The sequence below is a fragment of the Ambystoma mexicanum genome, chromosome 1q, assembly GCF_040938575.1.
Source record: "Ambystoma mexicanum isolate Mex_15411 chromosome 1q, UKY_AmexF1_1, whole genome shotgun sequence".
NCBI classification, from domain to species: Eukaryota; Metazoa; Chordata; class Amphibia; order Caudata; family Ambystomatidae; genus Ambystoma; species Ambystoma mexicanum.
Genome location: NC_090922.1, coordinates 852,636,694 through 852,663,989, shown reverse-complemented (window position 1 = coordinate 852,663,989; position 27,296 = coordinate 852,636,694). Strand labels below are relative to the sequence as shown.

At 44.0% G+C, this 27,296-nt stretch overlaps 1 protein-coding gene across 4 annotated transcripts in view; it reads left to right on the top strand.

Moving 5' to 3' along the window:
* LOC138538055 (complement factor H-like) overlaps positions 1 to 27,296 on the top strand; it is a 981,558-nt gene that overhangs the window by 554,312 nt on the left and 399,950 nt on the right. For all 4 annotated transcript variants that reach the window (XM_069641504.1, XM_069641501.1, XM_069641502.1 and 1 more), the window contains exon 12: positions 6,783 to 6,839. In XM_069641504.1, coding sequence (XP_069497605.1) covers positions 6,783 to 6,839 — 57 coding nt within the window. The remainder of the gene's footprint in view (positions 1 to 6,782; positions 6,840 to 27,296) is intronic.

The window sequence follows — 27,296 nt, the reverse complement described above, 5'->3', positions numbered from 1 at the left end:
CTTAGCTATTACCCACTACATGTCAAATTATATATGTGCCCACTGTCAGAGCAAATCAACCAACATCAACTAGATTTCTAGATATATACAGATGATACTAATCTCCATCTCTTTCAGTCTGTCACTCCATACATTAAGGGAAAGCATGTATAACACTTATCCTAGCCAATCCTACCATACTAGTGGCAGACAGGCATGCTGGTCTCTATCTGTAATGCATGGGATATCTACTTTGGATGGATGACTTATTAATATAAAACTGCGATGATAGGATTGTTTCTTATTATGTTTGGTTCAACATTAAGCCATACTGCATTTGCCTGGCAGCGATGTTCCCATGACGGAAACATTTCAGTCCAACAGTGCAAAGAAACAATTCATCTGAGAGACCACCTTAAGTACTGGTTACTCATGCTAATTCTCATTTCCTTGGGGAAGGATGTGTGTGACCCTGAGGGGACCACACCAAACAATGACCAGTTACTGATCAAGGTCTAATTCCAGATGAGGAGAAGAAAGTTGGTTTCCTCTTCGACCATATGGATTAACGCAGGAAGACAGTCTTCTCCATACCCATTCTGGATTATGTGTGGCAGGAGGGCCTCCGTACTATGAAACATCCTTTTACAGAGCCGGCGGTTAAAGGAAGGTTGGAGAAGAAGTTTAAGGCTCCAGATACTACAATGAAATGCCTCACTTCGCAACCTGCTCCAGAGTCGGTTGTCTCAGCGACAGCAAGCCTAATGACTCGAGCACAATATAAGTGTCCCACTCCGCCAGACAACGAATATTGGAAAATGGATGCCTTTGGAAAGAAGGTTCTCACCATTGGCGCGACAACAATTAAAGCAGCCAATGCCCTGGCAATTGTCACTCGATATGATCGAGATATGTGGCACTGTTTGGCACCTTTAATTGGAACAATTTCCAGAACAGCAGAGAAAAGAGGCCATGATGCTGGTGCACGAAGCAACGGAAGCCTCGATCACAGCATCAACATTGCTATAGACCTTGCTGAAACTGGGTTCAAGCAGATCGGCAATGGCGTGGTTCTTAGATGCCAGGCATGGCTACATTGCATGGATTTTCGCCAGGAAGTACAACACAAGGTCATTGATATGCCATGTGAAAGGGAAAATCTGTTCGGCGACCAAATTGATGAGGCCCTTAAAGCCATGAAAGCTATGCCTCTCACAGCCCTTCAAAGCAGGAGGTCCTTTCGCTCCTTTCGCTCCTTTCGAGGAGCCTCAGGCAATGCAAGATTCTCAGCCTCCAGAGACAACAAGAACTATGGTAGGGCGGATATTACTCACAGGGCTACAAGCGGAATTATCAATCCTACCAGCGCAACAGAGAATACCAGGGGCAAAGAATGCGCAGATCTGCCACCTCGAAGAAAAGTAGGCAAAATAAGGCACAACAATGTGGCGTTCTACCTCGATGATTGGCAAACAATAGCGAATGACAGGTGGGTGGGTAGATGCAATACAGTACAGCCACTTGTTGTAGTTCAAGCGCCCACAAATCCTGATCCCCCTACAAAGGTATCTCACCCACATCCTCAAGTTTTACAGCACAAGATACTTCAAATGCTAAGAAAACAAGCCATCGCAAGGTTCCTCATCAGCAAGAGGAAAGGGAGTATACTCCAGGTACTTGGTCGTACTTGGACAATTGGCTAGTTCGAGGGTCAAAGTATCAACAAGCCTTATCTTCTCTCAACCAAACAGAGACATTGCTCCAACAGTTGGGCTTTACAATCAACTATACAAAATCCTTTACAGTTCCCTTGAGGAGTTTTGTTTTCCTGGGCACTCAATTCCTTACAGGCCAATATCTGGCCAAACCTACTGCAGAAAGAATCAAAAGACTCTAGCAAACTCATTCATGCCAAACAAGCTAGAGCATACATGGCTCTTCTTGGGACCACGTCCATGTGCATTCTGCTTATTCCCCACTGCCGGTTGCACATGCAGCTAGTGCAAATGTTTCTGGCTACCAAATGGTCCCAAACCCGGGGTTCCTGGTCAGACAAAGTAACCATCTCATGGACTCTGTCAAACACACTGAATTGGTGGACATACCCCTGCAATGTCGCAAAAGGAATGCCACTGATATAGACAAATTACCATCTTACCATTGGAACCGATGCCTCCCAGGCGGGATGGGGTGCTTATTTGGACAAGCACCAGGTCAAAGGTCTCTGGTCCTGCGAAGAAGCCGTCCTACACATCAATGTACTGATATTACGGGCAGTGCACTGGGCTCTAAAATCCTTTCTTCCTCTAATCGATAATTCGATGGTGGGTGTCCTCACCGACAACACAACCACAATGTTTTATCTACAGAAGCTGCTCGTCCTCTGTCTCGCCGTGCTTGTCAGCCCCTGCGTGCGCTCGTGTGTGGCACGGGTGCTGACATTTTGTTTTATAAAGATCACTCGGTGCGGTCAAGGAGCAGTCTTTCTAAATCAGTCTTTTTTTTCCTTTTGGAAAAAAGAAAAATCATTTGACCTGATACCGGAGAGCCAGGGAATTTATGGATAGAGCCGAGCCTGGGGGTCTGCCCTGGCTCTAAGGGTCAAGCACGAGCTGAGCCTGGTAAATGGTCATACGTGACGGGGTTGGTGCAAACAAATTAGCTAAGGGGTTTGGGGAGGCAACAAAAAGGGCTAAAGGGACAAGAAAAAAGGGCTCAAATGGACTGGGGTAAGATAAGGGGCTTAAGAGGGCAAGAATAGGGGCTGTGGAAAGAATAAAGCTAAAAGGGACTGGGGGCAACAAAAGGAATTAAAGGACCTAGAATCAACAAAAGGGGCTAAAGGGACGGGGGGTCAAGAAAAGGGTCAAAACTGGCTTGGGGCAGTTAAAGGGGTTGAGGGACAACAAAAGGGGCTAATTGGCAGTGGGGCAGCAAAAAGGGTTTAGGGGCAACACAAGGGACTACATTGGACTGGGGGATGAAGAGAAGGGACAAAACAGGCATGGGGCAGCCACAAGGATTAAGGGACAACAAAAGGACTAAATAGGACAGGGGACAAGTGAAGGGACAAAATGGGACTGAGGACAGCTAAAAGGGTTAAGGGGGACCAAAATGGGGTTACATGGGACCAGGGGTCAAGGAAAGGGGCAACACGGGTGTGGGACAGCTAAAGGGTTAAGGGGCAACAACAAAAGGGGTTAAATGGGACTGGGGGTCAGGAAAGGGGGAAAACTGGTCTGGGACAGCTAAAGGGATCCGGGCAAATAAAGGGGATAAAGGGTTGGCTGGGGCGGGAAAGGGAGCTAGTGGGCAACAAAGGGGCACACTTACCCAGTTGAATTCGCCGCTGCCTCAGAGCACCACCAGGAAATGTTCCAGCCAATCAATGAGTGGCTGGAGCGGTACCAAAAAAATACACGCTCCTGGTTTGCCAGCAGCACTTGCAGGAGTGTGTTTTCGTGACTTCCTGTCCCGGCTGCCTGTCTTCCTGTCCTGCCCCAGCCATTCAATGAGTGGCTAAGGAGGGACCGACAGTCAGGTGGATTGCACCAGGTCAAAGGCCTCTGGTCCTGCGAAGAAGCCGTCCTACACATCAATGTACTGATATTACGGGCAGTGCACTGGGCCCTAAAATCCTTTCTTCCTCTAATCGATAATTCGATGGTGGGTGTCCTCACCAACAACACAACCACAATGTTTTATCTACAGAAGCAGGGCAGAGCGTGATCAAACACCTTGTCCCAGGAAGCACATACCATCTGGCAATGGGCCAACCGGCACAACATTCTACGTCCGATCCTCCACTTCCCGGGGATGCAGAACAAGCAAGCAGACACCCTCAGCAGGGACTCCTCGCGGACACACGAGTGGCAACAGCATCCAGATAGCCAACATTTTCACAAGGTGGGGTCAACCCCCTCTAGACCTTTTCGCCAGCCAAAACAACAAGCAATGCCAGAAATTTGCCAGCAGGATTCCGCATCCCGACTCTCAGGGGGACGAATTTTGGAACAGCGTGTTTGCTTACGCGTGCCCTCCATTTCCTCTCACCAGGAAAACCATACAGATGATACGCAAAGGCTGAATAATCTTGGTAGCCCTCTACTGGCCCAGGCAGACCTGGTTCTCAGATCTCCTTCAGTTGGCAGCAGACGATCCAATTCATCTAGGATATCATGCCAATCTTCTATCCCAGAACAGCGGAATTATCTTTCATCACGACCCAGGCTCTCTCAAGTTAACAGCGTGGCTCCTGACCACTCCGAATTCGGTCATTTGATTATCCCTCAGGACTGCTGGCACATTCTAGCAGCAACTAGAGCTCCTTCTACAAACATTTCCTATAGCCGAAAATGGAAATGATTCTGTGCATTGTGTGCATAGGAGCCTAACCTGCAGCCGCTACTATAACACCTCATCAGATCTTTCCTTATCTGCTAAAGTTAGCTACAGAGGGTCTGGCGATCTCTTCCATCAAAGTGCACTTATCGTCAATCTCCAGGTTTACACGGAAAAGAACATCTTCTCCTCTTTACAGTGACAGGCTAATCAAACACTTCTTAAAAGGTCTTTTTTGTACCTTCCCACCAAAGAAAAGGATTCCTCCTGTATGGAGCCTGAACCTAGCCCTAGCAGGGCTTATGAAGCCTCCTTTTGAACCTTTTTTGATAACCCACATAACATTTCTAACTTGGAAGGTGGCTTTTGTAGTGGCCATTACGTCTTCTAGACGTGTTTCGGAGCTCAAAGCCTTCGTTGTAGATCCTCCGTAGCTACGGTTCATGAGAGACAAAGTGGTTCTTCCACTAATCCTCATTTCATTCCTAAAGTACCTTCAGAGTTTCATAAAAATGCTACCATAATTCTAGCCACATTCTTTCGAAATGCCTCTTCACCAGCAGAAAAGACTCTGCACTCCCTGGATGTCAAAAGGGCATTGAAATATTATTTGGATCTCACAAAATCTTTTAGATCGACTAAGCAGCTGTTTGTAGCCTTTGGTCCATCCAACAAGGGAAAATCCATATCAAAACAGGGCATTTCATGATGGGGTTCAATCGGCCCCCAGAGCTCACTCCACTAGAGCCACGGTTGCCTCTGCGGCTCTCTGGTATGGGGTACCCATCAGAGACATTTGTCAAGTGGCAACATGGGCAGTGCCCCACACTTTTACCAGGCACTACTGCTTACACCAGCAACATGCTGAGGATGTGCAGATGGGACGAGAAGTCCTTCACCGACTGTTCCAGTAAGGTAAGCCCCGCAGCTTCCGGGGTTGTTTCCTTTCTCTACTTGAGTATGTATTCTTTTCGCATTAACGCAGACAATTTTAAAGTACCTAATCTTTGTTTGCCTGGTTTCCACCTCCTAACATTTATACTGCTACAAAATCTATTCACAGCATGTGAATCCATGAAAGATCCAATGCTGCAGAAGGGAGTAGTTGTTTCCCTGTAACTCCATTTCTCCAGCGTTGGTATCTTTCATGGATTGACATGTGCCCTCCAGCCTACCCCCTCTTTGAGGGGTATCCTCCAGCTGGAGTGGTTAAAATCTGAGGGGAAGCAGCTGGGGCGGAGCCATACACTCAATGTCCCATTGGTGGGTACCAAAAGCACCCACAACAATGTCAATGGGACACTCAAGGTGTCATGTATTTCCATAGGAAAATTACTAAGTCAAATAAGTCAAAGTAACCAGGGTTTCCCAGCCTGATGACGGGGAATATTCAAAGCATGCGAATCCATGAAAGATACCAACGCTGGAAAAATGGAGTTACAGGTAAGAAACTACTCCCATACCTGTCATTGAAACGGCTAAACTGCACCTCTTTGTGTATTGGATCAAACTGTGGCTAAAACCACATGATAGCCCTTACCACCTAACCCAGGTTGAAATTGGGTTGATGGAACTGATTGCTAGCTTTCATGTATACCATGCTGGGAAAACTGTGCCTGAAGCATCTTTGTGATATTAGTAAAATGTATTTACAAATTTATTTTAAAGAAGGCCTTGGGAGGGACACAGTCAGGGAAAGTAAAATGCCACCTATAAGGGTAGTGAGGCCCTTGAAGCTGAAAATTAAATAGACATGACAAGCTATCTATGTTGCAGGTGCCCACTAGATGGAAGGGAAGTGTAGATCATGTTCTATCTTGTGGTTATCACTGTAGCTGCTAATACCGCTGCTTTGCATTTGGACAAGGATATATCAGGTATCTTCTTGTGGCGCTAAAAACAATATATCCTTTTCTTTTGCCCCAATCACGGGACCTCACAAAGGCAAAGGTTGACACCCTTTCTGAAAGCTAAGTCTGCTCGCCAGCAACCAATCGACACTTCCGATGCTGCCATTCAGTTTGCAGTGACCAATTACCTGTGGAAATCAAACATCTCATGATCTAAAAATGAAATCATGATTTGAGAAGTGGGAAATAGCCCGGAGTTTTCTTGACATTCCGTGATGCTAGCACCTAATTTTCATTCGCACGTGAGGGGCGCAGGGGGTCAAACCTTGACAATCCTTACAAATCACTTTTAATCTAATTTGGAATATCACCAGTACCAAAGGTTATACATTTACTGAAAGTGTGTTTTATACCTCTGAATACCTTCTAAAGCTTTATTAGAAATTGAAATTGTTGATATCAGATCTCTAACAATCTTGGTTTGTTTGATATTTTTGAAAATTACAGTACATTGCTGTCAATCTCTTTTCACTGTGCACTCATTTGAGGTTGACACATTTTTCCAATGTGTGGTTCTTCTAGCTCAAGGGTATGTTATTTTTGTGTTTCCAGATTCCTTCGATCAAGGTGGTGAGGCACAGCCAACAGTTAAACCAAATGCCACAGAAGGTAAGCCAGATTCATTTATTTGGTTTTTGTATGATGAGTCCTTTGAAATGTACAATACATGCATGAAGGATGTTAGCCTTTCTTATACATGAAGCTTATCGTTACACCAGATTTATAATTTTTATGCTTCATCCCTGCTCCTATTGAGACCCCCAGCACTTTTTGCTGGACTTCTGGACCTTTTTTTCCCTTTCAATCCTGAATGTGTGGGGCCTTTTTCCTCTCATTCTTTCTTGTGGTCTCTGTCTTTTGGAACTCTATTATTTGTATTCAACCTGTACTATGCAATCTAACTTCTCCATAGCTCTTAAAGGCATCAATGTTTTACTACTGCAGCATACATCTCTTTATGGGCAGTGTTGCTGGGGACCCTTGGGGGTCCCCCCTTTAAGATTCTTTTTCTGTAACCTCAAGTAACTACAGTTCTTAAGGATAGTACTTAGTATCTCTACAAAAAAGCCTTATAGTCTGAGAGATTGGCACACACCACCTTCAGAGGAGTGCCCTCTTCTCTCTGCTCCTGTGACTTTTTAGTCACATAGACAATCACCTAGTTATGGCTGGTGGCAGTGGACGTTTTCTACCAACTGTTGTGTATTTTTTATACCACAGGCTATGTCCATAGCCTCGATAGTGCACAATAGGGTACCAACTTGGGTCCCCCTTCTTTTTATGCCATTACTAGCATGGTTGATCTTTGTTAGCCCTTCTTCTACCATTCTGGGAGGGGGAGGTCAGTGTGTGGGTGTTTTGCCTTTGGCGGGAAACCATACGTATCCCCAGCTAGGCCACAGTGTCTGGGCAGACAGGATTTTTCCACCCCCCTGTCCTTTGTCTGCCAGAGTGCCTGAATAGGTCCAGCTCACACAGGGGGTTTGGCGGCCCTGATTGGACAGCCAAACGCACCTTTGTATAAAATGCTGAGAGAGATTGCAGAGGATTGTGTTCTGGAATTGTATAAAAGGTGAGGCTTCTGGAGTGAAAAGCAGTTTGACCACTGGAAGCTGAAGTAACTGAAGACGAAGACGACCAGAGACGACTGCAGATCCTTTGCAACACCGTGAAGCTACCACTGCTGTCCTGACCCCGTTTTCTGTGAACCAAAGGAGCTCTGAAGAGTACAACTCCTTCCCTTTGGCTGGTGGTCCAAGACCTACACTAACTTTTAAACAAGCCATCTCACGAGGTCCTGGGAGTTTCCAGAGCTACGGAAGCCCAATACCAGGAGACGTGCTGCCCATTTTGAGTGCATCATCGTGGAAAGGCAGAATCGTCCAAATCTTTGCTGACCCCTTAAGTGTGCGGGACTGCAGGAAGTGAAGAAGATTGACCGGGCAATCTGTGTCCTTTGTTGGTGCTGCAAAACAGACACCAAGAAGTTGCTGAAAGTTATGACACAGGTCCTCCTTCAAGACCACTGCTGAGCGATCCTGTCCATTGTCCTGCCTTCAGTCACCAAACCAAGGAATCCAGAGGTCGGGTCTAGCGCTGCAACATTGCGGAGCATCCAGCACGACATTTTCTTCTAACCTAAGGTACTTTGGGGAGAAAGGTATTGTTTACTTGAGTCCAAGAAGTTGCTCCATAGCGTTGGAGTGCATGTAGAGGTGTCCAGGCCAACCCCCTCTTACTTCAGACCCAAGCCGCTGCTTGTGTCCCCTTCTCGAGTCCATTTTGAGGTCTCACTTGTTAGTTGTTAACTTGCTGCTTCGATAACTCTAGACACTGATAGAAATCCACAGGAACTCTTCATAAATCGCTGCTTGTCAAGACTTCAAGCCCTCTCCAAATTGTCGTTAGCTAGAGTTGCGTCTCGGGATTTAAAACACGTACTAGGCAAAGAAATCGTCTCTAGAATCTTGAACTAATCTTATGTTACACTAACTAACCACTTTCCTCCCTTTAAGTGACTTTACTATATCTGTCTACAGAGTAAATATATTACCGTATAAACCGTTTAAACCTGCCTGAGTGCCGAATAACTGATAATGCAATAACATTGTCTTTTCCCTTTCTAACGTTGCTACAAATGTAACCGCGAACAGTGACATTTGAAGTATATTATCAAGTATTCTTAAGTGTTCTAGTATAAACGTCTGAAATATTTACAATGATTCTGGTATAAATGTAATGAATATATACTTTTTATATAACCATATGTCTAAGTGTTTCTTTGTTGTGCCTGTCTAAGAGTCAGTGTACTTACCTACTGCTCACATATGCCTCTTAAGATAAGCCTGACTGCTCTGCCACTCTACCAAGGTCCTGAGCTTGTAGAGACTGATACTACGAGTTGGGGATCTACAAACCATTGGGATATCTTACTAAAGTCTTACTGCTAGTAGGACTTTAGAAAAACTCCCCTAACAGGGCCCAACTCACCTAACATGCAACCTAAAGTGTCAGTCATGACGTGACTATTATTGCATGAGCGAATGGCCCCTGCAGGCTGATTAAATACTTCTAACCTTTTACATCAGCAGCTACATCACAAAGCCTGCATCTTATAAGGCCTGCCCAGGAGGACTACTCAATGCTTTTGATCTCTGTACCATATGGCATGGTATCATAAATAATATTACAATGTCTTAAAATACCAAATACACAGGCCTGTGAGCAGAGTCTGACATAACAGTGTAATGCCTAAAAGTAATTTTACTCAAACGGTTGGACATAACACTCTGAAATAGTATACAGACATACATTAGATATGAAACGAATTGTAGGATGGAATGAATTCCTTAATAACCATTGTTTGCAGTAAGATGAAAACATTGTTCAATCCAAGGACCAGCAACAGTGAATCAGCCATGGCCATGCACAGAGACAACAACATCCATGTAAACAATCTAGTTATAACTAGTGTAGAGAAGGAGCCAAGTACCGCCACCTCAAGCACCGCTCCCATGTTGCCTATATGCTAGGAACCAGAATGTGAAATACAAGCAGTGCCAGTAAAGATGGAGGCAAGGTTCCCATTGTGAAAACCGTACCTGCATACACGACAATATGACAGCCATTTAAATGAAATCCCAGAAGAAGCGGTAAAAATTAGCAAAAGAGAAGATTGGTGATGTCACACAAAGCAAGTCTGATGCACCCAGAAGAGATGCTGAGACACCAGAACATAGACATTCTATAGGCATTAAGAAAGTATCGAAGATAAGCAACATTTCGGCATCAAAATGAAGCTGTTTATGTTACAAAGACGATGAAGATATCAAGGTATTTTACACATGTACAGATGCAAAGAAACGCAAGTAGACAAAGGCTAGCTATGTAGCTAATAGATTGCAGCATGCACCAATCATATATGTATAGGAGTGAGTGAACTATGGATGATTCCACTACACATTTTAGCAGAGCTGGACTAGAAAAAGGAAGGCTTTTCCAGTGTGTAGCAACTGAAAAGCAATTGAATTACAGGAGTGGATCAAAGAAGGCCGAGGCTGGACCAGCCTTAAGAATCCAAGGCCACACTAGGCAGGAATGATCAGACAGTACTTACAACCATGTGAAAAAACAAACTCCTGTTCAGAGGAGGGGCACGAAAACATTGAAGACTTCATCAGATTCATTAAATATTAGTATTTTAAATGCACCAGAGCTCTAAAACATGGTCTTCAGTCACGTGGATGGGTGAACACAGATATTCATGACGTGCTACGCCAACGCAAGTAGGCAGAATATGCTATAATCCCTCGTATTCTCCAGAGCAAGAAACATTTCCAAGGCCGAGTTCAAAGCCCTAATTGATGTGCAGACCACAAGAGGTGATGATAGATGATATGTTAATTGGTGGGAAGCTATGATCAAGACCAACCCACCAGCACGTGGAGACCAGCCTGCGTGCAGAGGGCGTATGTGGAAAAGTACTGACAGATGTAAGGGGACCAAACAATTATAGAGGGCCACGTAGTAAAGAGCCCTATAGTTTGTGTAACCAATGGGACGTTGTGTATTTGATGATGTTCGTAGTGACCTGTATGAGGTAAGAGCTTAGTTGCCCCACCTGATGTTAGAGACCCTATCAATCTCTTAGACAAGTATGGAACGTATACCTAGATGTTCCTTCTAATTCTATCACTTTCTCCAATAAGTTTTTATAGTTTTCTACGTAGGATGTTGTCAGCGATGACAAGTTTTTGCTATATAACATGGTTCTTTATGAAATTTGTTGTGTGAGAAGATCGAAAGAACTGTCGATGTTCGTTGTAACTCCCTGTTTTAGACAATTTCAAAATAAAACAGCTTTGATTTGCGAACTTCCTGAGTTAGTCTGATTATTGATGTTTGAGTAACTTCTGCATCCCCATCCATCTCTTAGTATTGCTACCTTGTCTTAAAGGGCCGGGCTGATAACACCAGTTCACGTGGTAGCGGAGAGGATGGTTAAAAATCTGTCAACCTAGCAAGCTTGGAGGTCCTGGAAATATCAGACGTCCTCCGCCATTTAGCTGAAAGGACGTAAAGCTCCCTATAGATAGCGGCAGTTAGTTTAAAGAATCTTGCAAGTGCAGGTGGGACGGGTCCCTCGTTTTTCAAACAGAATCCCCTCCCGATTTCTACAGGAAGCTGAGCAGACTGAAGGCTGAAGCGGCTGGTTGAGGAGGCCACCATCGAGAGAGTCGGAAGTCGAAAATGCAGATGGTGAGTACAACTGAGTGAGGTGGCAAAACACGAATGGGCAGTGAGTGGAGATAGTGATAAGGGAAAATAAGTAACAGAGGCTTGGTTGGGTAATTAACCCGAGACGATGAGCGTCGAGTTGTTAAGTGAATAGCTTGAGACGATGAGCTTCGAGTTATTAAGTAATTGACTTGAGACGACATCTTCTGACGTCATAGGGACGTCAGAAGGGGTTGTATCCAGAGTCCCGAAAGTGGATGACGTAGGCTACGGACGATTAAAGATCGTCTAAAGGGAACGACTCACACACTCCATTGGAGTATTTTATTAGGGGCAAGGATAGTCACGAAGAGTGTGAACAGAGAAGTAGTCAGAAGGCAGATTGAGATATATGTAGGCCGGTCAAGTCTGTCAGTTCGTCTTTTTGTTTTATGTGATATATAATGTATATGTGGTGAAGAAATGGTGAAAATTTAGGAAACGTGAAAAGAAAGCAGAGATTTGAAAATTATTTATTTAGTTGAACTGATGCTGTTTTAGTGAATAAGTAGATTGAAATAGAACATGGCGTAAGAGGTTTTGAGCTGCGACAATTGGTGCATGCTCCTATTGTGTTATTTTTCAGAGACGTATTTATAAAGTGTTAAACACAACGGTTAGTATTGACAGTCAAGTGTGACGAGTCAAAATGGAGGATATTACTCTGCTTATACATCCATGCAAGCAGTTGCCAAACACGCACCCAAGCTTAAGCAGTACAGTGCGGAATGGGTTAAGGGCACGGCAGATAAGATGTTCATGCCATGGCCACAAGGGGGATCATTAGCAAAAGCAGTTTTGCAACACATGACAACATACTTACACGCAGCATACACGGAAAGAAGTTAGAAAAGAGGCCAGCGAGCTTAGAGCTCTGGAAAATGTACCAGGAGGAACAGGAAGACCCACCTCTTGAAGACTGGATGCTTAACCAGTGCAAAGAGGGGGGTGAGGAGCCTTCTGCTCCCCCAACGCACCTGAAATAAATGGCAATAGTATGAAGGATGACAGAGTGTACGCATTGAGAGAGCTTAAGGCAGCAATAGGGTACAGCAACACGGCATATGAGTCGCCTGCGCATATCAGTGACGAGAGTCCAGAAAAGACTCCAGAAAGGGACATGATCTCTAAAGTCTTATGGGACAAAGAGAGAAGTGATTGACCAAGTATGTCTCTAGACATAGGGTGGGAGATAAAGAAATAGAAAGGAGAGAAAGATCAGGCTGATGAGGTAGCGCTTATACAGAAACAAATGGATGTGCTGTCAAACTTGATGGAAAGAGCATTGAGGAAAAAAGGCACAGGGAAATTAGGACAAACAAGATAAAAAAGATAGAGAATGAGAGGAATGATTAAAAGAAGACAAGGCCAAAAGAAAGGATAGACAAAGACAGGAACAGCTGTATCAAGATGAGCAGCTGAAAAAGCAGGAAAGGGCAGAGGAGCAAAGAAAATATAATAGACAGAAGGCAATCCAAGAACGAGACAAGGTAGAAAGGAAAGGCGTGGAAGAGGAAGAGCAGAAATTAAGAGATAAAGGAATGCAAAGACTCAGAGATGAAGAAATACGTAGGGCAAATGAGAGAAGAGAGGTGAAAAGACAAGAAGAGGAAAGGGTAAGAGAAGAACCAAGAAAACAAAGAGAGCTTGACGAAGAAATAGAACAAAAGAGAAGGCAAAGGGCATGCGATATTGATCGCATAGATAAAGAGTTAATGGCGCCTAATCCAGTAGTAGCATGCAAGGACATAGAAGAATTCTTCCCGACACATGAACCAATGCCAGGTCCGTCTAGAGCAACTCTAGAAGATGAGTTTGACAAGAGACGCATTGGAGACTGTTAGGCAGAATCCTGTGCAGTTCCCTTGGGGAACACTGCAAAAAGATTTAGACTACAGGAGTAAGCAGTAAACCCAATTGGTAGCAGTCTGTACCACCCAGATTTACCTGGTAGCTGTGGCTGAACAGTCAGACTTCTCTCAAGAAGAGTAAGGCAGTGTATAGAGTATACACAATAGGGCAAACAAACACTGACCAGAGCTTTGTATAAAAAGTATATAATTATTTATTTAACACACACTTTAGAAAACACGCTAGCACTATAAGTCAAAGCAAGTTCAAAACACAATCAGAAAAGTATTTACACCTCCCCTAGCAATTACTAGACAAGTCTAAGTTAAAACACCACTTTTTGTCAAAACAGAGGTGAGCGCGTAACTTAGATGACACTCCAATAATTAGGTTAAAGGGGGAGAAAAAGGCAGAGCATAAAAATAAAACAGTTCCCAACACTTTTCTAAGTCCAAAGCAAGTCAGTGAAGGCAGTATACACTGTAGAGCCAAAGTTCATAGGCCAGGCCCACTTTAAATGGAGCAAAGCGAAATGTGCCCAGGATCACACGGTTTAAAATGCACTAAAAGTCTTTGCAGAGTGTTCAAAAGAGGTTGGGGTGATTCGGAAAGGAACGTTAGAAGGTCTGGAGCCAACCCAGTTGGAAAGCCAAGGATTTAAGGGTCACCTTTAGAAATCCGAAGAAAGGGAGGCCAGGTGGAACACAGTACCTTAAAGAGAGAGGAAGCTCCAGCGGCGGCAGTTGTTCCTGGGAGTGGATGCAGTTTGTTGTTTCGACCATGGGAAGAGAGGATCTTGTCGAGGAGGAAACGTGGCGTCATTGCACTGCACAGGGATGAAACCAGCCGCGGAGTTCGTCGATAAAAGGTGCGTTCCTTTTATTCACGGTCAAAGTGGTGAAGCTTGGCTATCCGGCCGCTGGGGTGCTTGGCACGGGTGATTCAACCAAGAGACGTCTTTGGAAGGCGAAAAGGGTGAACTGGTTGGTCCCACCAGCTCAGAGGAAGAAGACTCGTCCAGCAGAAGATCTTCTCTTGTCGTCAGGAAAGTGGTGAGGTAGTTGCAGCAGGGCTTCACCGGTGGTGTCGTCGTTGCAGATGACTCAGCTTCTTCCCTCTTCGGATTCTTAGTTCCTGTGGTGACTTCTGAAGTTCCAGTCCCAAAGGCCCTGCTTTTATGCAGAAAAACCCCCATTCAACAGCCTAGCTGTCACTCAAACATGCTAAGTGGTGAGCCGGGCGGCTCACCACTGGCCCAATTAGAACAGAGTGCGACTTGAGTTGCTAAGGCAACGCAGTCCAGGGTGCCAATACTGCTCCCCACACATCCTATGGAACCCAGACAGAGTGGCACCATTTGGAGGGCTTCTGTGGAGAAGCCCGCCAAAAAGTGGAACAAAGGACTCGACCTTGATCAGAGTTACAGACTGACACGAACGCCATTTTAGAAAAGAGTTCTGGCAAAAAGACCCAACCGTGAATTTAAAATTAAATAAATAAACCGGCGGTATCTTTAACATTGCACCAAAAAGTGGTGCGTTTAAAATCAATGGGAAAATCCCATAGAGAATATTCTGGTGGAATATTTTGCGTGGTAACCACTGCCACCAGCCAGAAACTCGACAAGGGGGGACTGGACAGTGCCCCCTTGAAAACAGACCCGGGGCAAAATAATTAACCCCTTCCAGTACTTCAACAATATGATGGTTTGTACTGGTTCTGTTCACAATTTAGGACTAGTAAAGTCAATGGTGACTTTACATGCCCTGGGAGACAGTAGTCAGTCCCAGGGTATGGAGTCTATGTTTGGGGGTCACTATGACACCCCTGTGTTACTGCACTGAGGGTGCTGTGTAACACATACACAAAAAACAGATGATACCCTATGGAGTAAAAAGACCCCATAGCCCAAAATCACACAAATAGTCAGAGACATATCTCAAATCATGCCTAAGAGTGGGAGTAAAAGAGCCTCACTCTTAGCAGGAGAAAAAAACAAACCCCAAAAAATCCAGCAAAGCTGCTGGGGGACTCATTAGGTTTGGGAAATTAGCCTTATAAGAGAATTCTCCCTAACAGAGACAAAATCGATAAGGTCTGTCATAAGATGAGGACCAAGAAAGAACCGAAAGGAAAGGGAAAAAACAATCGACTTGAAAGTATGCAGTTGCAAGGCAAGGAGGGAAGTTTGTAGCATAGAGCTTTGTCTTTGGACAGGCTAACTCTGAATAGAGACGAAATGGCGGGAAGTCACACAAGTTGGGGACAGGATATGTCAGACAAGGACAGAGAAACCTTCTCTGGGATGGAGGGCACTAGTGCATGTGGTCCTGAGGAGTGTTCTCCAATGGACAGAGAAGTAAGATGGTCAGATCTAGACCTACCTAAATCTCGGGCGTCAGAACCTCTGGCGCGGGTAGATCAATCCAAAGGGCGATCTCATGGTGAGAGGTGGGGGACTCGCCACCTTATGTGAGCAGGCTAAGGTCACTACCGGGAAGAAGGCGGTGGGGAACCATTCTCCCTGCTATGGACAAACAGACAATGGGGGATAAATGCAATTTTGGGATCTCCCTTTCTCCTTTGTTAGAGAAGGCAGGGGCCAGACCGCAGTATATACCATGGCCCAGCTGGATAGGGATAATTTAAGGTGTAAACTCCCTAGTTTAACTTCCGGCGCTGGGAAATGGATACATGAATTAGAGAAAATGACAGGAGGAAATACGTTAGCTATAGGAGACATTAAAGGTCTTCTAGCTGCTATCCTTGCGGAGAGAGCTGACGACATTTGGTCAAGAGCCGAATATCCGAGTGTTATCATGACCGAGCACCATTTAATAACTCTAGAGCGGCAGTCTAGAAAGTGCTTAGAGTGCAGTATCCAGATATGTCAGATATGGGAGCTATAAGGGCATGGAAAATGCAAGAAGGGGAGAATCCTCTTTTTTACATTGGGAATTTTCAGGAGGAATGGAGTTTGGAAGCGAGGGAACCGTGGGGGAAATCTATACCTGTATTCTACCATATATTATGCCAAGGGCTGCCAGACCAAGTGCAGAAACAGCTCAGTAAATTGGTTGGTATGGAGGCAAAACCATGGTCAGAAATACAGCTGACCATTGCACATTATTGCAGACTGTTGCAGGAGAACAATCGAAGGACAGATGATGTTAGGAAAGTTGAAGAGGCAAAGTTAGTGCAGAAGAAATTGTCAAAATACACCATCGAAAGGGCAATGCTGACTAGCGGAGAAGGGCCTGGATCCCAGCAGGCAGTAGGTATGCCGCAGGTGAATAACCAAAGGCAACTTGACCAAGGTAATAATGGATTCGTACCAAGGGGTAGGGGAGGTTTTTGAGGATGAGGCTTCCAGAATAATCAAGGAGGCTTCCAGAATAATCAGGGACATTTCCAGAATACTCAAGGTGGGTTTCAGGATACGCAACATGATAACCAAAGCATGCAGAGAGGGCAAATTAGGAGACCTTCACCTGTATGTTGGACATGTGGAATGACAGGGCACTTAGCACGAACATGTGGGAGCCAAGGGTTTGTGCAGAATGAGCAATACCCAAGAGGGGCAACCACTTATCCGCCTGCATATAGCCAACCCTGTAGGGACGGGTTTGCCCAAAATCAGACAGTGCAGCAAGCACAAGCGCCGGGAATACAGCACAGTTTGCAACCGCAGCAAGCATCAGTGAATCCGCCACAAGGGCAGTCACAGCATGCACCCATGCAAATACAGCAGGGCCCTCATACTGCACAGTTAATTACTCGTAGGATAGGGTTGTCACTGTCGAGGGAGGGAATACTTTCACAGGCACGGTAATAAGCATGTACCCATAATAGGACAGCTCACTGGGTGTCTTGATGTGTTCAGTGCTATCTGTGACTCCCAATCCCCAAGAGAAACCGAGGGTTGACGTCACTATAGGAGGCAAATCTTTTTCTTTTTTGGTAGCCACTGGTGCAACACGCTCATGTATACGAGAGGGGAAATTGACATTATCGAGAAATGCCATGAATGCTCAAGCTTTCAAAGGAGCTACAAGTAGATTTCCTTTTACTGAGAGATTGCCAGTCTCAATAGGAGGATGTGAAATGGCTGTGCCACTATTGTATTCATGGCAGACACCAGTTAACATACTGGGTCGAGATTTAATGACAGTTAAACATGACGATTTTGTTTACTGATGAAGGTATAGTGCGTTCAACACCAGGAATGCCTTATTTCAATGTAAGTGAATTTATCATGGCGTTTATAGGACAAATGGCCATATGAGGGGTACCGTTAGAACCAGACGTCTTTCACTATGGGGTACGCATTTTGTTAACATGGCTACCTGGTTTAGTGGGTAAGACTATGAGAATACCTTTATTGAGGTCGAGGATACCTATGGATGAAGAGGGGGGACACGTCTTTGCCTTATAATTGTAAGCAGCTATAGTGCGAGGAGAATTAGCTATGCTTGATGGGGTTGATGATGAAGGAAGATGATGGAGCACAGTGATTGCCATTGGAGAGGGTTACAGGTTGACTGACATCACTGACGAGGATATGTTTAGAGACCACCCATCAGATGACAAAGTAGTATTTGAAATGAGTATCACTTATTGGGTGAGGGCAATAAAAGGCGAGGTTCCTAAGAAAATGATGTTGGTACAGCAGCGTCCCAAATTTTTTGATGAAGACATGACAAAGTGCCAGTTTCATTATGGACTACGGGCCCTTATGACGTAGGCCTATTAAAAGGGGCTGGAGAAGTCAAGATTAAACTGAAACCAGGAGCAATTTTGCCTTGAGCACGACAGTATACCATGTTTCGAGAGGCAGACAAGGGTATTTTTAAGACAATACCCGCCATGATCGACCAAGGCATCTTAGTGACGTCAGAGTAACCATGCAACACCGCAGTTTTTCCGATCAAGAAATCGAAGGGGGGGTTGTGGTGTTTAATTCAAAATATGCGCCCAATTAATCAGATTGTAAATGCCAAGATCCCTCTAGTTCCTAACCAGACAACGATCATATGTAGTATCCCATTGCATAAAGATTCTCAAGATCTGACGTCATTTAAGTTCAGACAGACCAAGTTAAAAAGCACACAATTACCCCAGGTGTACTGTGAGTCCCCATTGATATTTAATAGAGTCCTGCAGATGGACTTAAGCAATATTGATTTTAAAAGTGTTGTGTTGCAATACGTGGGTGACATTCTAGTCTGCAGCACATCAGAGGAAGAGTGCAGACGTGACTCAGTTCAGCTGATTGTTCTAGCAGAGAAAGGATATAAAGTAGACCAGTTGAAATTGTAGTATTGTCAGGAAGAGGTGTTATACATAGGGCAGTTAATCTCGCATGAAGGAAAGAAAGTTACACCTGAAAAGGCTGAGGCCATTTTGAAAACAGCGAAGCCACACATGATAAAGCACGTGCAAAGATTTTTGGGACTATGCAATTATGTTAGAGCATAGGTATTCGATTATACTTCATATTTAAGACCCTTGTTACAGGCTCTGAAAAAGGCACAGGCAATCCAGGAAAGAATTGTCTGGACTGAGGAAATGGAGGAAGGGTTTGACGAATTGAAAAAGGCAATTTGCACAGCTCCAGTCTTAGGGATTCCCAATTATGCTGAGGAATTATTTTTGTTTTTGCACACAAATGGCACAGTCATGACAGCAGTACTCCCGCAGAGAACCACATTGGGGTACAAGCCTCTAGCATATTACAGTGGGATTCTGGACCCAGTAATGAGGGGTCACTTCCTATGCGAACAATCTTTGGCAGCCGCCGTGTTCACCATTGAGAAAGCTGCCAGCATAATAATGGGGTATTCCATTGCGTTATTTGTTGAGCATGCTTTGTTTGCTATTTTTGAAAAACCTATGGGTACTTTGATGTCTCAAAGGGCTTCTGCCTATGAGGTGGTCATATTGAATCCAGTGATTAAAATAATTAGATGTAAAATAGTGAACCCTGCCATGTTTGTAGCAGAAACACTGGCAGAAGACGAGCATGCACATGATTGCTCGAATTATGAGAAATTCTATGATGAAATCCCGAGGGTGAAGGAAAATGCTTTAGCAGCTCGGGAAATTCTCTTTATTGACGGTTCTTTGAAAATAGATCAAAATGATGGGCAGAGACATACAGTTGCCACTGTGATAAAGCACAGGGCCGATGGGGAGTTTGAAGCATTGATAAGTGCACAACTACTGTCTCACGTTTCAGCCCAGGCTGCATAATTAGTGGTGCTGTTATCGTGCTCGAGAAAAACGGAGACCAAGAAGTAACGCTGTACAGTGGCTCCACCTACATGACGTTGACGTTACATGCATGGCTACCACTTTGGAATAGGAGGGGCTACCTCCGAGCGGACGGCACTCCAGTGCAGCATGCTGCCTTATTGGACAGACGTATTAGAGCACTACAGCTCCCAGTAGCCATTGCGGTCATCAAGTACACAGCTCACACTAAAGGCCCGATTCATGGAATATTTTCCCGGTTCAACATGAAAAGTGACTTTGCACTCCAGACACAAGCTGACACAAACTCTGATTCATGTAACTGTGCAAAGTGTATTTTTGCCATGCCATGCAAAGGCCATGCAAAGTCCAGGCAAAGTCATTTTGTACTGCAAAAATGACTATGCACTGACTTTACCCGGATTTTGCACTGCAAAATACACTTTGCACGGTTCCATGAATCAGGGTTTGTTTCGGCAGTGCAAAGTCGCTTTTCAGCAGTGCAATTTCACTTTACCCAGGCAAATATTCCATGAATTGGGCACAGACTTTATCTTGCGCGGAAATCAAGCCACAGACGAAGAAGCAAAACAAGTTGCATGTTCAGTAGAACTAATGAACTTGGATATGCCTGACGTGAATGAAAGAATGGTGGTGATGATGAGTGTGAATGATAGTTTTAACAGTTTGTCTAAAACTCAATTGATGGAGATTCAAGGGGAAGCACCACAGGATGAGAAAGTTATGTGGACACGTAGGGGGTGTTCTTACCCCCTTCTGAAGCATTGTGGTGACAGGAAAGCACTGGCAAACCAGTGATGCCTGTATCCTTATTAACAGTGGCGTTCAAACAGCTACACTACCCTGCGCTTGTCACTAGAGAAAGCCTTGCAGCAGCTATTGCGGGAGACTGGTTGTAATAAACTGCATCGTATGTCAAAAGTTTACTGCTGGGCACACACTGAGAACAGTTAGAGGAGTTATCCCATGACCTAATGGTCCTTTTCAGCATTTACACATCGACTACATCGATATGCTGCAGGTCTGCAATGGATACAGATACATGATAGTAATAGCATGTTCATTTTCAAGGTGGATTGAAGCTGGTCCTTGTACACATCCAGATTCCACCTGCGTAGTACAAGAGGTATTTCCTAGATGGGGAATATGTGAAGTATTGAGATCTGATAATGGCCCTCATTTTGTGAACAAAGTCTTTGAGCAAATTAGCTTGTTGCTTAGTGTAAAGCACACATTCTCTTCGGTTTATCACCCGCAGGCCAATGGGATATGCGAGAGACTCAATGGCCTGCTTAAAGAAAGGATTGCTAAATTGAAGCTTACATTGAAAAAAGATGGATACATTGCTTGCCCCTTGCATTATATGCATTGAGTAATCAGCCGGGCTCTGACCATCATCTTACGCCCCATGAAATAGTGACAGGGAGGCGAATGAGGACACCCCTCACTCCTCCACCGACAACTAGAAGTGATTCCAGACGACAGCACAATTGTTTGGAAGTTAGTTACATGCCTACTTAATATGTATGACTACAAGTATCTTGTAATTCCAGAAAAACACAAGCGAACAGGGTGTCAGGCTCAGAACACAGATGAAGACCATACAGCAACCAGACAAACCAAACTATTACTGCCTAAGATTTTTCCTGGAAATCAGGTGTTGATCAGGAACCTTGTTTGCAAGTGACTTGAACTGCGTTTTCATGGCCCTTTCATTGTGGAAGATGTCCCACCATCGGCGGTAAAACTTTTTGGATGACGAGCGTGGATATTCTTTGGTGATATGAAGGTCTACAACAGAGTTCCCCTTACACCTACCCCAGTCGGAAGCAAGCATCAGAGAAGATGTTCAGCACATGCAGACTAGATTAATGACTAGGAAGAAGGACGCAGAGGCTGTCAAATAGACAGATAAAGAGTACATTGGACTGTGGTTCTTTCGGAATACTCTTTGGAATAGCTAAACAAGGAGTGAAAAAAAGTTATTGTTCTTGAGCCACATGAGCTTGCTAACATTGGACTGAGACACATTTAAGTCTTGATCGAGAAGGAAAAGATGCCAGATCTGGAATTCCTTTTCAACGACTGGGAGAGGGAACAGTTCCCTGATTCCTTTCTCACGAGTTTCTCTTTGGAAGCATCCATGGTAGTGCCTGATGTCCACGTTCACTGGATCATTCTTACTGTTTTTGTCTTCATTCTTCGTGCATACCCTGTGCTTGTGGGGAGAACTATTAGTGTTCATCTGTTCCTGCAAGATCCTAAAAATGGTTCAATGATAAGGAGATTGCTTGCAGCCATAATCGAACAAGTTCTTCAGCTTCCTGAGTACAGTTTGGAAAACACAACTGCCCCAATCTGAGGACAATGCTAATAGATTAGTTGGAATGGTCTTTTATTTCTTGGTTGAAGAACGTCCTCATCTTGTTGGAAGGCAAACTGGCGTTTGTACTTTCCTGAGAGATCAAAGGAATCTAGTGGCAATTAATCAATTGCTACGTGACATCATAGAGCAAGTACGTTCATTTTCTGTGAGAATATAGAGAACATCCTGAATGAGGCTTTTGTGGAAAGACATTCAGAACTTACTGTCCTTGGTCTTTTATTATTTACTGGAAACACATCCTCATTTCATTTGGCAAAGTGACGATTCCTTTGTGTTCACCAGGAATCCTGTTTATCATTCTACAATTAGCCAGCTGCTTGAAGAGCTTTTGGAGCAGATTCAGCTGCTGCTATACTATTTTATGATGTTCCCCCGAACAAAGTTTGATTTTTTTCCTTCCTTAAAAAAGATTGAAAATGGGCAACATCGACAGTAATAATAACGTGGCTAACAGCGAGAGACCACCACGATGAGCAAGGAGATATTGCTTCAAGTGGGCCTACTGGCACATCATTTATACCTGCATTGTGTTCATTGTGATTCTTCACTCACTTACAGTGCGTACTGTTTATTATTGTGTGGACCCAAATGAAGCAAGGGTCCCTGTGTATCTTCCTATGCAGCAGGAGGGTACAGATGTGGCAACTACAAGACAACCGAGACCTTATGTAATTTTCCCTACTGCAGAGGTACATTTGAAGGCACCTAGTCCTGAGATAGATACATCTAGGCTTTCTTTCGGCGGGAGGTCACCTATGGACGTTTTTTCAGGACTCTGTTACCTTCATATTATGTTAATAGGATGTGGCTTCTGGAGCTTTCCCCTACACAAGTAGCGCATGTAGAAACACCAAGTTCACTGATAAATGTTCCCATGATTCCCCCAGTGAGAAAGAATTATGCTGGTATACTTCATGAGATGATAAATAAAATGCTCATGAGACAAGACGGAGAACTAAAAGAAGTACTAGGCAGGATGATCATGAGCTGAATGATTACCTGGATAGTACTGCATATTTGGGAAACAACATGTGGTATCAGCATATGAAAGAAGTAGGAAGGAGGACCTCAAAGGAGGAATGCTATGTATGTGCACTCCTGCCTTATAGTATGGGGAAGTCTAGGATTTTCATAGTTATTTAAATAGACGTCTAGACTGCACATCGTCTAACACACATTGCATTTTGCCGAACAAGAGGTCAGTACATGGGCCGAACAGCCTATCTAAAATGGGCAACTGAATGGACGGATCCAGAGGAAGACAACTATGTCTAAGACACTAAGACAAGTCTAAGAGAGCACACCAAAAATTGTGTGATAAGGTACACACAGCCTGGAGTAAAAGGAGCGGAAATCAGATGGGAAGTAAACAGAAGACTTGAGAGTCCAGGACAATCTGCAGAAGAAATTCGAAGATGGACAAATAGAGGCCAGATGCAGATTTGGGGATCAGTGCTTTCACTTGATGGATGGGAAGGAGAAGTGGTCATGGCCAGTCATTGGTTTCTATCAGCCAACCATTGACAAAGTGAAGAATGGATGCAAACGTTTATGGCCGAAACTTGCTAAACTACTGAAATGGGTCGAAGACAAAGGAGGGCCCTTGCAGATAGTGCCTCTGGAAAGCGCAAAACTGTTTCAGAAACAATGGCACAAGAAAAGTTGGAGAGAACCAGAATTGTGGTTGAATCTTTGATATACCAGGAATGAGCATTGGAACAGGAGTGATAATGGATCACTACTGGGCTTGTGGATCCAGAGCTTACATGGAGCTGCCCAAAGATTGGGGAGGACGGTGGTCTATAGTGAATATTCATGTTCCAGCGTTGGTGATTCCTAAAAGTGACCTGAGCATTGACAAATTTCCAAAGGCAGATGCTCATCTGAGGAAGAAGAGATCTGTGGAGCTGATACATTGAATAAAGAGAGAGAACTATTTCTCAGCCAAGTCAATAGAAGCTTTTGATTCTATCCCTTATGAACACAGACTGTTTACTCCGACCTCGGCGATATTCACAATAAACTTCATGCCCAGGATCCAGACATATGCAAATACTAAGTGGTTACAAATAACCAGATGGGAGTTGTTTACCATAAAGGGATTCAATGCTATCAAGGAAGAGCTGAGAGCCATGCGACTGATGACTCTTCAGAATAGATACGTCCTGGACATGATTACAGCTATGGTCATGTCGCACGTTTATACCATCTCATGATGATGAGAATGGCACTTTGACAGAGGCCATAGGGATACTGATGAAGCTACACGTCCAGATGGTAGACTAAGTAGAAGATATTGCTGATGACAGTTGGTTCGGATCACTCTTTTTCGTGTGTTCCACAATGGATGGCAGATATGTTCAAATTCCTTGGAGCCCTGATAGTGATGCTGTTGCTTGGATTCTGTGTGATCAGATTGGCTATCTCACAATGCAAGAAGACTGCAAAGAAAGCTATAGGAATGAAGATTATGATTGATGTTGAATCAGGATGGAAGACTAAAGAGCTGCCAGATGAAGAAATCATAGGCCAGTATCCATGCACCTGAGGGGACGAAATTCCTGTACCCAAAGAACCATTAGAAGTATGTGGGACAATGGATCTACTGCAGTCCAAGTGGACACTGCAAGCTTATGACATGGAACAAGGATGTGCATGTGAAATCAGCTGGATGCCTAAAAGGAGTGCTACAACCCAAATAAGCATTTCTTCAGACAGGGATGTCTAGATGTGACGGATGATGGGAGAGTGGTCGATGAATTGCCCAGAGGGGGGAGTGTAGAGAAGGAGCCAAGTACCCCCACCTCAAGCACCGCTCCCATTTTGCCTATCTGCTGGGAACCAGAATGTGAAATACGAGCAGTGCCAGTAAAGATACCAATACCAAGGAGAATCCTGGAGGCCAGGTTCCCATTGAGAAAACCATACCTGCATAAACGACAATATGACGGCCGTTTAAATGAAATCCCAGAAGAAGCGAGAAAAATTAGCAAAAGAGAAGATTGGTGATGTCACACGAAGCAAGAATGACACACCCAGAAGAGATACTGCGACAAAAGAACATAGGCATTCTATAGGCATTAAGAAAGTATCGCAGATAAGCAACATTTCGGGATCGAAATGAAGATATTTATGTTACAAAGTCGATGAAGATATCAAGGTATTTTACACGTGTACAGATGCAAAGAAATGCAAGTAGACAAAGTATTCTTAAGGCTAGCTAAGTAGTGAATAGATTGCAGCATGTACCAAGCATATATGTGTAGGAGTGAGTGAACTATGGATGATTCCACTATGCATATTTGCAGAGCTGGACCAGAAAAAGGAAGGCTTTTCCAGTGTGTCGCAGCTGAAAAGCAATTGAATTACAGGAGTGCATCAAAGAAGGGTGAGGCTGGACCAGTCCCAAGAAGCCAAGGCCATTCTAGACTGGAATGATCAGACAGTAGTTACAACCATGTGAAAGAACAAAATCCTTTTCAGAGGAGGGGCACGAAAATATTGAAGACATCATCAGATTCATTAAATAATAGTATTTTAAATGCACCAGAGCTCTAAAACATGGTCTTCAGTCACATGGATGGGTGAAAACAGATGATCATGACATGCTACGCCAACGCAAGGAGACAGAGTACGCTATACTCCCTCGTATTCTCCAGAGCAAGGAACATTTCCAAGGCCGAGTTCAAAGCCTTAATTGACGTGCAGACCGCAAGAGCTGATAATAGATGATATGTTAATTGGTGGGAAGTTATGGTCAAGACCAACCCACCAGCACCTGGAGACCATCCTGCATGCTGCTGGCGTATGTGGAAAAGTACTGACAGACTGCCAACCAATTACAGAGGGCCATGTAGTAAAAAGCCCTATAGTTTGTGTAACCAATGGGACGTTGTGTATTTGATGACGGACGTAGTGACCTGTTTGAGGGAAGGGCTTAGTTGCCCCACCTGATGTTGGAGACCCTATCCCTCTCTTGGACAAGCATGGAATGTATACCTAGATGTTCCCTCTAATCCTTTCACTTTCGCCAATACGTTTTTATAGTTTGCCACGTAGGATGACGTCCGCAATTACACGTTTTTGCAATATGACATGGTTTTTTATGAAATTTGTTGAGCAAGAAGATCGAAAGAACTTTCGATGTTTATTGTAACTCCCTGTTTTAGACGATTGAAAATAAAACCGCTTTGTTTTGCCAACTTCCTGAGTTAGTCTGATTATTGAAGTTTGACTAACTTCTGCATCCCCATCCATCTCAAAGTATTGCTACCTCATCTTAAAGGGCTTGGCTGACAACCCCAGTTCACAAGTGTAAAGAATAGGCCTGAGCAAACGTATTCGCCAGAAGCTTGAATCATCCATATTTTGGGTGATTCCATTTGGTCTAAACTCAGCCAAACTTTTTAAGATGTTCAAACTAGTTTGACCATGTGGTACATAAATGGGAATACATGGCAAGAACTCTTTTACTGTACTAGGTAGCTTTCAGAGAGTCATACATTTGTTGCTAGGGGTAGGTTTAGAACATTTAAGGAAAGGGGGATAAACTGTAGCTTTAGCATGGGGAAAGACTTCATGTCATAAACACTCCATGGGATTTTAGACATTCCCGTGCCAACAAGATCAGCTTTAATGTGTTACAAAGTACAGTCTTGTGGTACCCTGCATCACGTAGAAATACATCTGGGTAATAAACTGCCTTTGAGGTACCTTAAATCCATGCTTAAGCACAGGAATGTCTCTAATTTTCTGTATTCTTGTAGCTTTGTTTATCCTGATTCTGATAATGTTTTCGTTTGGTCGGCAAATAACAAAAAATGGGGACATTTCTACACCCGGTCTCTGAACCTGAATGACAAAATATAACTGTTTGAATCAATTTTTGCAAGCAATACATCTACACATCTCTGTCAACATTTAAGAAATTTCTCATTTTCATTGGATTTGCATTGGCGGCACCAGTGAATGGACCTGCATCATCACCTGGAGCAATACACATCCTAGCACCAATCTGCAGTCTTACATCTGCCAGAGCCAGCTCTAAGATTAGTAAAAATGTTTTTGTATTGATATTTATTTTAGCTACCAATGCAGATCTTGAAGGAACATCAGCAAGTCAATATTTTTGTTCTTTTATCTTTTCACTCTTATTTCCATGATTTCTTAGAAATCCTCTATGCCTTATTCTGGAGGGGAGGGTCATTTATTTTAGCTTGAGATGGAAGAAAATATAGTATTCATTATATATGAACATAGTCCTGTCTGTTACATATTAT